Raw genomic sequence first — 14,988 nt, 5'->3', positions numbered from 1 at the left:
GAAGATATTTTTTATGAAATCTGAGAGCTTTCTGTCCCCTCCACTGACAGCAATTTAATTAACACTTTCAAGGTCCAGAAAGGTAGTAAAACCATTGTTAAAATAGTCCATGTGACTACAGTGGTTCAACCTTAATTTTATGAATCCTTTTTAGAATCCTTTTTAATGACTTTATTCAATAATTTAGTTCTAGCCTGTGTCAGTCTCCTACGCAGTTTACGTTGTAAATACAGTGTAGCTCCTGCGCATGAAAACCGCATCGGTTGCCGTAACTCGAAAGCGCTACACTGTTTACAACAGAAACTCCGTGGGAGACTGACACAGGCTAGAACTAAATTGTTGAATAAAGTAATTATTTTTGTTTGTTTTAGCGCACAAAAAGTATTCTCATCGCTTCATAAAATTAAGGTTAAACCACTGGAGTCACATGGACATGGTTTTTTTTCTGCCTTTCGGTATGAGGGTGAGTAATTAATGACAGAATTCTCATTTTTGGGTGAACTATCCCTTTAACCAACACCACTAATCCTACCCAAGAGTGCGTATCATATGCACGTAAAAAGTCATTTCTACCTATAAATAGGATGACAAATATGCATGCTATAGATACGCAGTACTAGGAGATCGTGTTGGATGAGCCAAGTTTAAATGTACATGCATCTTGTGATACATCATATGCTATACATATATATCATATGCATAGATAGATACATATATATGCTATTTTATAAAAATAAATTCATCATTTTATTTAGCAAGAATGCATTAAACTGACCTAAAGACACAGTAAAGACATGTTAGATAAGATTTCTGTTTAAAAGAAATGCTTTGGTACTCATCAAATAATCCTAAAAATATTCAGCTTTACCATCACTGTAATTAATTACATTTTAAAATATATTAAAATAGAAAACACTTATTTTAAATCGCAAACGTTTTTACTGTATTTCTGATCAAATAATTGTAGCTTTGGTGAGCATGTGAGACTTCTTTCAAAAACAACTTGCACGCCAACCACAAACAACCTATGGTTAAGCTAAGGAACTACATTACTTAAGTACAGAGTAGTAACTAAATGGACCTTGTAAAAGTAAAAAAAAAAAAATACAGGCTTTCGCGTGTGCACAAGATACTTTTCACATGAGCACAGTCAATTTTTGTGTGTGCTCACGCTGTTAAAATGTCCGGTTTATGTATACTATAACCTATTTTGTTTGTGCGTCACTGCCATCTTAAAAAATATATATATATTTTGTTAGGGCAGTATATTAATATTGTCCCATCATAACTTTAATAGCTAATAAAAAAATTATTAATTATTTGTGCAATCATTTCTTGTGCGCACACAAAACACAAAATTCGGTATATTTATTTATTTTTGCAAAGGTCCCTTTAGGAGCTTTGTACATTACTATATTACAATATAATTGGATTATTATTTTTAATAGGGTTGGGTATCGTTTGAATTTTAACGATTCCGATTCCGCTTATCGATTCCTAATGCCGACTCCAATAAGGTAAAAAAAAAATCATTCACATTTATTCTAAGTCTTATTGCAATACATTTCATTGTGGCTGAATACCATGAACAAAAATCAACAGGTTAAAGAACATTTACACAAGGACATTTTGCCTCTGGTTTAAAAATACCACAGTAAAAACAACTAGCCAAACTAATATCAATTTAAAGACAGGTAAACACTCAAGTCATTTTAAATGAACAAATAGAAATTAGCAATCGCACAAATAAATACAACTGAACAAAGATATGATTGAAATAAACAGTTTTAAGATTTACAGGTATTCCGATACAGAAAATGTAGTCAAATGTAAAATAACACTGCACTTTATGAATAAAATATACAGTATACATTACAAATATAGTTACAAAAGTTATACAGTCAAGAACAGCTTTGTCTTTTGTTGTTTGATTAACGTTATTATACAGCAGGAATATTAGGCTGCTGCCACTTTAAGAGCTGCACGGATCCAATATACTGTTATACATGCGCTTTCTTTGTCAACTGTTTATTCCCTTAAGACATAACAGACTGTGTTTACGAGGATATTTCGACATATTGTGTGCATTTTGTGTCCGTTTAAGTGTAAAAAAGACGCGGAAGAAAACTCAGATTTCTGTGCGCACGTTGTTTTGGATGTGTGTGCAACACAGAAAAAAGAGAGTGAGTCTATGGTTTAAAATCACATTGAATTACTTTTTCTGTGAGCGTGCTGGCGGGTCTAGCGCTTGATTGATTTAAAGTCATATTAAAATCTACACACAAAAAAAATCAATAAGAGAAATCGAATTTTTAACAAGCATCCAACCTTAAGTATCCTGGAATCGATTTTCGATTCCCAACCCTAATTTTTAATCATGTATTTTTAATTGAAAATGTGTCATAATTTTGTTCATTAAGCAGCATTAAGCAACTAAAGATCATGTGTTACAGTGATTTTATAATGGCATGGAAAAGGGATAACAGTTTTTCTGGTAACATTTTACAATAAGGTTGTATTGGTTACGTTAGTTAATGCATTAACATGAACAACACCTCTGTTCCGATCTTTGTTAACGTTAGTTAAAATTACAGCTGTTCATGGTTTGTTCATGTTAGTTCACAGTGCATTAACTAACGTTAACAAGATTTTAATAATGCATTAGTAAATTTTGAAATTAACATTAACAAAGATAAATAAATGCTTTATAAGTGCAGTTCATTATTAGTTCATGTTAACTAATGAACCTTATTGTAAAGTGTTACCGTTTTTCTTAAAAGCTAGTGAATATACATTCTAGTTATACTAGTAATGTTTGATTAATGAGCAAATCATTAGTTTGAATCATCTTTTCAATGAATCAGTCATACCGATTCACACATTGGTCTGAATGATTCATTAGCAAATCAGTCTTAATCAAAATTATTTCAACAATCCTTATCCAGTTATCACAAATGGCCGGAAAGGTCACAGAAATTCACCGATAAAAAACTGTGAGATCCCTCTAAATACGATTTCAAAATGTAATAACTTGGCCAGTAAATTATTATTATTTTTTTTAAGTATGTGCAGTTTATATAGGCAATTCTGTGTCATCTCATTTGCAGTCAATAAATTGAATTGTATACATCATAATTAATACTGGCTCTTGTTCTCTCCACTCTCTAGATCATAATGGAAAATGACCCCACTTCCGTCGACCACTAATTATTTTCCCCACACAAATGGCATAGGTGTTTCAGAGGCAGTTACAAGTTATGACATTATGCAGAAAGACTGTGAAGACTTTTCTAATAACATGCACTTGTGTGCAATAAGACCAGGAACATGTGTTAAGAAGTCCAAAATGGTCTATTTTGACATTATGTTGATTTGAACCACAGTAAAAGCAATCTTGCATTGCCAGTTGTATATTATTGTTTTACTACAAGTCCTGGTAGAATAACAACATAACAGCACCATCTATATGCTGTATTCAGTTAAGAGGAATGCATTTCTCAATGGATTGTTGTACCTATAGGTGCCATTGAGTTCTGGATGAACAACAGCAGGGTCCATGCCAGCCCAGTGCGTGGTCTGTGTGAGGAACTCTTTGTTCACGCAGTTCTTCAGGCTGTCTGGAATGCGACCTGGAGGAGGAAAACAGCGTGATTACAGGGAAACCCTGAGTCATTGATCACAGCACATCAAGAGCTGCAATTAAAGAACGCTGTTTTCACTGGACTGATGAAAGAGATCAGACAGCCAGTGCTCTCACATCACTTGACAAATGTCTGAGGCATTAAAAAGTGGTATTGATAGCGTCATGTGCCGATGTACCGGTAATAGCTCGACGGATCTCCCGCGCCGCCTCCTCCCGCATCTCAATGGAGGCCTGCTCGCTGTACCAGGCCGCGTGAGGGGTGCAGATCAGGTTGGGGGCGTCTTTAAGAGGACCTTGGCTGAAACTGACACACACATGCAGCTGTATAAGAGTCTGACATAAGAGTAAAAACACACACATACATATACATATATATACAGTGCCCTCCACTAATATTGGCACCCATGGTAAATATGAGCAAAGGCGCCTGTAAAAATAAATCTGCATTGTTTATCCTTTTGATCTTTCAGTCATAAAATTCACAAAATGATAACCTTTCATTGAAGTAAAACCATTGAAAGTGAGGGGAAACTCACATTCTGCAATAAATGTTTTTCTCTAGTTCACATTGGCCACAATTATTGGCACCCAATTATTGCGACGTCCTTTTCCCAAGTCAACAGCTCTGAGTCTTCTGATGAGTTTGGAGAACACCTGACAAGAGATCAGAGACCATTCCTCCATAGATAATCTCCCCAGATCCTTCAGATCCATGTTGGTTCCATTTTGTGCTCAGTGACACATTTGTGTGTTGATTTTGATGTTTGTTTAGGATCATTGTCCTGATGGAAGATCCAACCACAACCCATTATAAGATTTCTAGCAGAAGCCGTCAGGTTTTGATTTTTTATCTGTTGGTATTTGCTAGAATCCATGATATCATGTATCTGAACAAGATGTCCAGGACCTCCAACAAAAAAATAGACTCACAACATTAAAGATCCAGCGGTATATTTAACCATGGACATGGGGTACTTTTTATTACCGTTTGCACCAAAGCCAATCACCCAAGCTCTTTTATTTAGTTTCATCTGACCACAGAACCAGGTCCCGTTTGAAGTTCCAGTCGTGTCTGACAACTCAATATGCTGGAGTTTGTTTTTGGATGATTTTTCTTGAAACCCTCCCAAATAACTTGTAATAATTTTTTTTAGGCTTTCTGACCCCAAGACTCAACTAATTTATGCGATTCTCCATCTGTGACTTGGAGAGTCTTTGTCCACTCAAACTCTCCTCATCACGGTGCATTAGGACGATATAGACACACGTCCTCTTCCAGGCAGATTCGTAACATCTTTAGTTGATTGTAACTTCTTATTTATTGCCCTGATGGTGGAAATGTAGATTTTCAATGCTTTAGTTATTTTATAACAGAGACTTTCTATTTTGTGAAGCTCAACCATCTTTTGCTGCACATCAGGACAATATTCTTTAGTTTTACTTTTAGTTATTGATAAATGATTAAGGGAATTTGGCACATATTTATACTCATGGCTGGACGATTTCATGCTCCTTCACCCTGGAGTGCAAAAAAAAAGAAAGTAAATATTAATGTGAATATACTTCAGAGATATTTTACTCATAAGAATTTCTCAAGGTGCCAATAATTGTGGCCAACATTTATTTCAGAATGTGATTTTCCCCTCACTTTCAATAGTTTTTCTTCAGTGAAAGGTTATAATTTTGTGAATTTTTTTAATGAAAGATCAAAAAGATAAACAATGCAGATTTATTTTTACAGCTGCCTTTGCTCATATTTACCATGGGTGCCAATATTAGTGGAGGGCACTGTATAAACACAAAAAAATTATTATTAACTTAGATTTATAGTGTTAATGTTAATTAGCGATTCCACAAATGGGTATGCAGAGCATTCCCAGCTTATATGGGCCACACGCCCCTGATATAAATACATTTCAACCTAAATAGTAACATTAAAAAACTACTAAAAATGACAAAGCACAAAAAAAAACTACTAAAAATTAAACTGATATTACAATGAAAACTGAAAATATAAAAATAAAAGCTAATTTACAATATAAATACGAACTATAATAGTTTATAAACAATATTTAGACTTCACAATTGGTATTAGAAAGCAATTTGACCTCATTTACAAAAGTGTTCCACATCTGGTTGTCTAATAAACATGGCACTGTATACTACAAATAGTGTTAGCTCCTTGACAAATTGTTTTTGCTCCTCTTTTGTAAGTCAGTTCGGATAAAAGGTGTTTCCTAAATGCATAAATGTAAGTGTACATGTAAAAGTAAACAACTATTGATGACATATAAATTCCAGCATTTCTCATTGCTATTTGTCTCCTTAGAAACTGCCTTCAGGAAGCAGCTCGCATTCTTTACATTCCTTGTAATGCCTTTGTAGCAAACAGATGCATGTTTTATGCATGCGGTTCAGAGCCAAATAATACAATGCAAAAAAAAAAATACCTGCAAGGGGTGGAATAAGAATGGGGTTCGAACCAAATGCCAAAACAAGACAATACTTCAACATCAATTGTTGTTGTTCACCTGAAGGGCTCTGTCTCATGGACGTCCAGAGCTGCTCCCCGTATTCTGCCCTCTTTCAGAGCCTGGGCCAGAGCTTTCTCATCCACCAGACCACCCCGCGCAGTGTTCACTAGGAAGGCGCCCTGCCGCATCTACAGACAACACAAAATGGTGATCGTACACAAATGCGTCTACAATGCATGTGTGCTCTCGTGTTTGTGAATCGTCGTGGGCCGCACCTGCTTGATGGTGAAGTCGTTGATGAGATGGTGGTTGTGCTCATTGAGACTGCAGTGTAAGGTGACGCAGTCGCTGTGGAAGAGCAGGTCCTGTAGAGTGTTGACTCTCTGCAGCCCCAGGGCGCGCTCCATCCCGTCAGACAGGTATGGGTCGTAGAAGATCACGTTGAAGCCGAATGCTTTGGCTCTCAGCGCCACCGCCTGTCCAACACGACCTGAGAGCAAACATATTACATCAGACATGAATGAGCCTTCAGGATTTTTTTTATCATTATTTAATAATGCCTGTCGCTGTCATGGTAAAATGACAACTCTACGACAAAATGTCTCCATTAAAATGGTGTGTAGTTGTGTTCCTTTCCAACAGTCCACAGTATGCAAAAAAGTGTTTGAAAAGTACCAGGCTTATATTATGAGCTAAAGTAATGTTTTAAATGGCATCTTAATTTCCAGCAAAAGTGTGTAATTGATTTAATTAATGGAGTTATATTATTATATTATAACATTATGGTGAAGTGAATAACACTGATTATCTCTTCATCACGGCACCTGTTAGTGGGTGGGATATATTAGGCAGTTGATGTCTTAGAAGCAGGAAAAATGTTTAAGCAGGAGTTACAACTGCAAATTACGTGTCCAGGTACGCAGTGGAATCTTCTGGACTACTTTCTCAGGTTTGGCTCCAGTATATTGCATAAATGCTAAAGAGACTAATTGGCATTGGCCTGTCAATAAATATTAAATCATCATGTCTCCATCAAAGCATTTTTAGCCAGCTAAAAATGCTTGGTGCTCTTCTGAAAACGGCCAGCTGGTGGCGCTTGAAAGCGCTTTGCAAGGGCAGCGTTTTTCCATATGCGATACTTTGATTGCTATGAATAATATGATACGGAATATCCATGGCAGTAATGTGTTACTAATATCTCATTTTGAAGAATATTACTGAATATAAAAAATGCAGTAAAAAGCAGTATTAAAGGATTAGTTCACTTTCAAATAAACTTTTATTTATAATTTACTCACTCCCTTGTCATCCAAGATATCCATGTCTTTCTGTCTTCAGTCGAAAAGAAATGAAGATTTTTGATGAAAAGATTTCAGGATATTTCTCCATAAAATGGAAGTCAATAGACTCCATATGGTTCAAGGTCCAAGTGAGAGATTCAGTACAGCTTCAAAAGGGCTTTAAACCACATCAAACGGAACCAGACGATCAATAAGGGTCTTATCTAGCGAAACGATCTGTCATTTTTTTTTAAATAAATAAAGTTTTATAAGCACAAATGCTCGCCTTGCTCTGTTCAATGATGCGCGCTCGTGACGTCACGTAATACACAATTACGTTGAAAAGGTCACGCTAGACGCAGGCGGAAGTACCGAGTCAGTGTTTACAAATGAGCGGAAGGAGGACTGTATCCACATATTCAAACGTCTTTGCGCCTGCGTCTAGCGTGACCTTTTCAACATACCGTAATTACGTTTTACGTGACGTCACGAGCGCGCATTAATGAACAGATCAAGGCGAACATTTGTGCTTTGATGTGGTTTAAAGCCCTTTTGAAGCTGTACTGAATCTCTCACTTGGACCTTGAACCATATGGAGTCTATTGACTTCCATTTTATGGAGAAATATCCTGAAATCTTTTCATCAAAAATCTTCATTTCTTTTCGACTGAAGACAGAAAGACATGGATATGTTGGATGACAAGGGGGTGAGTAAATTATAAGCAAAAGTTTATTTGAAAGTGAACTACTCCTTTAACTTCTCCATTATTGTTGTTCAGTGGGTGTACAAGTGGGATGATTGGTCGGTGTAGTTTTTGTCCCGCCCCTCCTCCACTGTGATTGGACGGTCTGGTAAAAAGTGACAGTGACGAGCGCTGCCAATTACCCAACGTTGAACAGTAAAAAAAGAAAATAAAAGAAAAAAGACGGGGCAAATCAACTCTTGAAATATTATTATGGTACATAGTGCATCAAAATGCAATGTCGTCAGTTTGCCTAAATTAGAACATAGAACGTTCAAATGTTTTATGCACTATTTACACGTGGTAGGGAGCAGGTATACATTTCTTTCGTACCAACTAACATTTTGAAAATACGAAAATTTTTGTGAATCCAAAAATTTACGTCAGAGCGGCTTTACGAACAATTTACACACAAATTCGTTCTGCTCGTGTTTCATGAATGAGGCCCAATGTCGTCAGTTTGCCTAAATTAGAACACAGAACGTTTAAATGTTTTACGCATAATTTACACGTGGTAGGGAGCAGGTATACGAATTTTACCAACTAATATTTTGAAAATACAAACATTTTCGTGAATCCGAAAATTTACGTCAGAATGGCTTTACAAAAGATTTACACAAAAATTCGTTCTGCTCTGTGTTTCATGAATGAGGGACTGTGTTCCAAAATATTACGCAAGTAGGATTTCAGTTCAATAAATATTCAGTGTGAGCTTTGGTTAGATATGGCTGAAATGCAACTTTGCGCACAACTGCCAGCGTGCATGGAGAGTTTCTTGAGACTCCATAGACACCAGCATAGCTGTTTTTATAGCTGTCATTTTATTACAATACATTTTTTTGACAGAAACTTTCTTTAATAAGCCGTTATCTGTCCAGGTTGTCCTGTGCTGTAAATCACTCACACATCTTTTGACAGTTAGACAATCTCTATTCTGTTTTTGCGAAATATAAGTTGCTTTTATGCCTTTTTGCAAAACATTGCAGCATTTCTTGCTTTTCATCTTCAGAGAGATCTTTCTTCCTCCCCATACTGCATGAGAACAGTGACTTGTTTAATAATGCAGAACAGCCTCTTTAAGAAGGGTTTCCATTTACCCAAGTAGACCTTGCAACCTATTAAACAAACCTGTCTGAGATTGTTATCCAAGTTATCTAAGATATGAGAAATAAAACAAACAAAACACTTCCTTTGAAAAACTAAAATCCTACTGATATGTCATTTGCATCATAATTTGGAACACAGTGTATATGTGTGTGTGTGAGAGTGTGTGTGCGCGTGTTTGTTTGTGTGTGTGTGTATTTTCCAAAATAAACATTTAATGTCAAATTATATATTGCTGAATACTAAATCTTCATCATTCTTTATAAAATCCTTGATCACTGAAATGAGCACAACTGTATCTTTCACTTTCTTTTTGGTCTGTGAAATAATCAATGCTTATTACTTCTGGATGGACAGAAATGCAGATCACACAGTCTACACACATTACCGTTCGTTTCCTGTTATCTTTATAGCCACTGGTGGTGCCTTCATCAGAATTGTCAATGTTTTCTTTGTCTGCACCAGTCTATTCAGATTTACCCACCCTTACACTGCACATAAAAACAAAACAAACCGCCGCTGGTTATTTTATATCTCCTTCAGAAGATCTCTTTCTGTCTCAGTGGGCGTTTCTTGACCAGAATACACAGTAAAGTGGATCAGACTTCATACAGAGAGTCAAATGTGTGGCTATGCGGGACAACACACCTAGGCCAATGATCCCCAGCGTCTCTCCTCTGATCCGGGCCGCCCCAGACGCGACCTCTCGGATCTGTTCCACACTCTGGACCCGCGTGCCTTCCCGGAGAGCCTGGTGCAGCCAGGTGGTGCGTCGGTACAAGTTCAGGATGTGACACATGGTGGAGTCTGACGTCTCCTCTACTGAAGCTGCTGGCATGTTGCAGACTGCTATACCTGCAGATATGGAAGGGTTACAGTCAAGACTATTTATTCATCAAACACACACACTTACATTGTTGTGCATCGTGTGCAATGAAATGGAAAACCTTCTTAACCATTACCTAAGTCTCCAGCAGACTTTATGTCGATATTATCAAAGCCGCTCCCAATGCGGACAATTATACGAAGTGCTTTGAACTTTTCCAGGTCCTCCCTCATCAGGGTGATGGTGTGGTACATGAGAGCACCCACTGCTTCATTTAACACCTGAGAGAATATACAGAAAATACAATCAGTCAATGCAAAGAATATACACACAAGTACAACAGCTCCAAAACTGAGCAGCAAAAAGTCTAAATCATTTTTCTAAGACAAAGTACAGAGTCTTCAAAGTTGATGTGTTAGAAGCAGGAAAAATAGGCAAGCGTAAGGATTTGAGCGAGTTTGACAAGAGCCAATATATTATTGTGATGGCTAGACGATTGGGTGACAGGGTCACTTGATGCACGTGGGGAGCGAAGGCTGGCCTGTGTGGTCTGATCAACAATGGTTCAGGAATGGTTTGAGCACTACAACGAGTTTGAGGTGTTGATTCGGCCTCCGAATTCCCCAGATCTCAATCCAATCGAGCATCTGTGGGATGTGCTGAACAAACAAGTCCGATCCACGGAGGCCCCACCTCACAACTTACAGGACTTAAAGGATCTGCTGCTAACATCTTGGTGCCAGATACCACAGCACACTTTCGGGGGTCTAGTGGAGTCCATGCCTCGATGGGTCAGGGCTGTTTTGGCAGCAAAACAACACAGTATTAGGTCATAATGTTATGCCTATGTCAGTGCAAGTTGCTTTCAGTTAAAACAGCTCAAACATGCATTTTAGTCTGGGGCTAGAGTTAAGCAATGTCTGTGAAACCAGGCATTAATATCTCTGAAGCAATTTTCCATAAAATTTGTTTTAAATTTGTAAAAATCCTACAAGTTAGTTTTAGTTGAATATCTCTGAAATGCATAGCATTAACTTCTCAAAGCCAAGCGCAACAAACTGTAAGCTGTCAGTCTAATGGCCTTAACTTGTGTGATACTGCACATCTGCTGTCTTGATCTACATTATGCTTTCAGCGGCTCATGATGCACAGTGGTCGTGCTAATGGTTTGTCAGAGCTGCCTGCTTTCATTGACTTGCACAGATTGATTCTGACACTTTAATAGTATACAGCTCATAACTTAATAAAACAAGCCGTGTTACTATAAGGAAAGATTACCTCAAAATGTAGATCAAAAAATAAGTCACCTTTATTTATACAGCGCCTAATACAATACAGACAGTTTCAAAGCAGCTTTACAGTGATAACAGGGAAATGCTGCATTTGGGCTGTTGTTCAGCTGAAGTCAATTCAATGTTGATTCAGTTCCTTTGTAAAGATCATCAATTATTAAAATAGTTAATTTCATCTATAAAGCAGTTCTGCAGAAAACAGTGATGTCCTCGCCCAGCTCAGTTCAGTTCTGTACGTCGGTACCGTCAGATCAGTAATATTGTTGAATATTGAGTGTCTCCAACTAAGCAAGCCAGAAAGTGGCAAGGATCCCAAACTCCATCAGGTGACAGAATGGAGAAAAAAAAATACCTTGGAAGAAACCAGGCTCAGTCGGTAGGGCCAGTTCTCCTCTGGCCAACAAATGAACACGGTGTCATTATGATTCACGCAGGCATGAGATACTTTATCTGAATTAAATACATACGCCCCTCTCGCTCTTCCTCACATGCCAGAAACAGATTGCCAACCACTGTACTATTTTGTATTTTTCAAGAACAAGTGCTCACAATGCAAGTTATTCGAAACTTGAATGGAATTGGCTTAAGCCTGCAATCCTGTGCACATTAATACTCATTATTAACATGCACAGCATTGCAGGCTTGAGCCAATTTCACCCTGGCCAAGAAGATTAAGCTAGTATGAAATGAATTTAATTTCAGACTCTATACCTTCATATGGGTAGACATTAAACCAGATGAATTGAAGTCATTACAAAAGATTTCAAAAGAAAACTGTCTGCATTGATATGACAGATTTTCAACTGCCATTTAAGGATCTGATGACACATAAAAAAACTAGCTTCCGTCAGATCGGAAAAAAGAGTAACTTGTGTGCAATGTCGTCAGATGTAGCGTAAGCATTTTGAACTGCGAGAATCATTACACTTTCTGCATAAGTTGAATACGGAAGGCAATCTGGTGGAAGCTAGATAATTTACTTTATTAAAGGAACTGTATGTAAGAAATGTATTTCAATTAATCATAAAATGGCCCTGATATGTCACTAGACATTAAGAAATCATGTTCATTTCAAATACTTATATCACTGACAACGGTTGTCCGGCCAAGATATTGTCATTTTAAAAGTGAAGTTGCAGCCCTCAACTGATGTTGATGTTGACATGTTGTGTTTTGGCCTGAAGCGCCACCCTCCACCTATCTACCAATCACGAAGTCAGTAGTGTTTCTGCATTCGGGTTGCCAGCTCTGCTTTAGTTACCACAGCTGCAGCTACAAACTTTTTGGATAAACAATGTCTAACTTTACGAAACCTAAACGACCTCGTTATGAATCAGAAAAACGTCGTGACAGTGTCCGAAATAAAACAAGGATTTGTATAAGAGATGCGTTTGAAAGATGGAGATGGCTGAAAACTGAGAATAATTTGAAGATTGATGCCAACGTTGCTAATTTTCTCCTGGACAGGTAAGGTTCATCTATGTTTGGCTGACTTGTACTTAATGTAAATGGACATTTCAAATATTCATGACAGTCGAACAAAGTTATGTATGTTCGTGCAAAGTAACGTTAGGTTAGCGCAGATGGAGGAGGTGGGTCATTGAATTGAAAAGGTAACGTAAAGGAATTGTTTGGTAAATAAAAACGGCGTCATTGCTAACATTAGTAATGCATTATCAGAGCCCGTTTCTCTATCATTATGCTGGGACGCTGAGGAAAACAACATTAGCACGCTTATTATTGCTATGTGAAAACGTATTTGAGACAGTAGCCTAACGTTACCTAGGTAAAAATGATTCCTCATTCGTTCTTCGCATATATAGTGGACAAAACATGCTGCAAGTTGACCTGTATGACCATTGCTAATGTTATTTAGCTTTGCTGTAATTTTACTATAATATACTATAGTATTTTTTCATGTGGGAATGTACTGTCACATACGAGCGTTCATATTTACGATTATATTTGGCTAATCACCATTAGTAAATTTTTGCGATTCATAATTACTTCACAAAACATCGCTCTTGACGCATAAACATAATTAACAGAAAGAAAAAAAACGTACTGTGTACGATTCGTCACTTGCCATTGAAAGCTCCTTGTAGCAGCCTACGTTCCTGCTGGATCCTGCAGCCTATCTGGCAACCAGGGGGGAGGGGAAGAGGGGATACACCGCTCTACAGTAATTTGAAAGTGATTGCAGTACCAGTTTTGGCCACAGTCCTACATACAGCTCCTTTAAGTTTTAAATATGGATATTTTTCTTACACAAACGCATCGCTTCGCTTCGCTTCAGAAGGCCTTTATTAACCCCCTGGAGCCATGTGGAGCAGTTATATGATGGATGGATGGGTGGATGCACTTTTATGGACTTCAAAAACGAAGCAACAATCACTGCCATTATAAAGCTTGGAAGAGCCAGGACATTTTTTATATAACTTCGTCTGAAAGAAGAAAGTCATATACACCTAGTAGCCTGGATGACTTGAGAATCAGTAAATCATGGGCTAATTTTAATTTTTGGGTGAACTATCCCTTTAACATTTAAAATTCGGGGTTCATTTTCATCGAGTGCCAGTACCAGTACTACTATCAGTGATACTGGTCTTCATCTCTAGAAAGATGCCATTAAACAAGTATTTAAAATATACTGTCTTTATGTTGTTTCTTCTACAGTAATTTTGAGATTAACCGTGAAATTATTACATTATAAAATATATTAAAAACATAGTGTTTTTAATTGCGATTAATCACAGACTTTTTTAATCAATTGACAGCTATATTATATTATATTATTATGTTTGATGCATTTATATTTGAAGACTTCAGTAACAACAATATATTATTTTACCATTGCAAAAATGCTACCAAGGTGTAAAAATACTTTACAAAAAAATAGATAAAATATAAAATGCATAAAACATGGTTATGAGGTTATAGTGGTGATAGTAATGGGTTTTCATATATGGTAATGAGAATGTGGTGATGTGTTTCATTGTCAAGAGATTATACGCTTCAGTGATCACGTTTTTGCATTGTGAATCTGATTAGAAACACCTGAGGTAGTCGCTGACAGTACTATGACACACACTATATGCCTGCAACATGCTTCACTCACTGTTAATATGACTCAACATGAAGACACAAGTTTAGTTTTCAGCTGATGACCAAAAACAAGAGCTTCACTGACTTCACTAATGAAGGGTTCATGATGATTAATCAGTTTACGTGAAAACCAAGTTCTGGAGTTACACACAACATAAGCTGATTTACCACATCGCATCTCTGGTAGATGATGAAAAACATCATTTGGTTTGACACCCATCAAGAAAAATCACTGCAATAAGCAATCTGTGTTGTTTGTGAGCTACAAGAGAAAGAGATTTTTACAGCCAGTTTTCACAGTTTTAGTAGACAATTGTCACGTCGCTTCATCATCTGCTAATCATTTCTCTCCCAGACAGACAATTGATTTAGAATCAGAAGTTCTTTTCTCCGTGTGAGGAGACTGTCCATTCAGCTGCGGCCGATTAAATAAGTCAAATAAGGAGGCTCTTTGTAGGTTTGTGGGAAGGGGCAGAAAGGGAGTGCCATCTGTCTGTGCAGGCCTGGGGAGTGTTCTTTGA

The 14,988-nt window shown here is 37.2% G+C and overlaps 1 protein-coding gene across 7 annotated transcripts in view; it reads right to left on the bottom strand.

Moving 5' to 3' along the window:
• ctbp1 (C-terminal binding protein 1) overlaps positions 1-14,988 on the bottom strand; it is a 35,756-nt gene that overhangs the window by 1,687 nt on the left and 19,081 nt on the right. For 6 of the 7 annotated variants that reach the window (XM_079839428.1, XM_079839430.1, XM_079839429.1 and 3 more), the window contains 6 exons: positions 10,207-10,351; positions 9,893-10,099; positions 6,393-6,607; positions 6,175-6,305; positions 3,820-3,947; positions 3,515-3,629 (listed from right to left, as the gene is read on the bottom strand). In XM_079839428.1, the coding sequence (XP_079695554.1) occupies positions 3,515-3,629; positions 3,820-3,947; positions 6,175-6,305; positions 6,393-6,607; positions 9,893-10,099; positions 10,207-10,351 (941 nt within the window). Of the gene's footprint in view, positions 1-1,514; positions 3,630-3,819; positions 3,948-6,174; positions 6,306-6,392; positions 6,608-9,892; positions 10,100-10,206; positions 10,352-14,988 lie in introns of those variants that run through there. The other variant, XM_079839432.1, reaches the window with a different exon arrangement.

Source organism: Gobio gobio (genome assembly GCF_949357685.1).
Source record: "Gobio gobio genome assembly, chromosome: 16".
Lineage (NCBI taxonomy): Eukaryota > Metazoa > Chordata > Actinopteri > Cypriniformes > Gobionidae > Gobio > Gobio gobio.
This window is presented reverse-complemented; position numbering and strand designations above follow the sequence as displayed.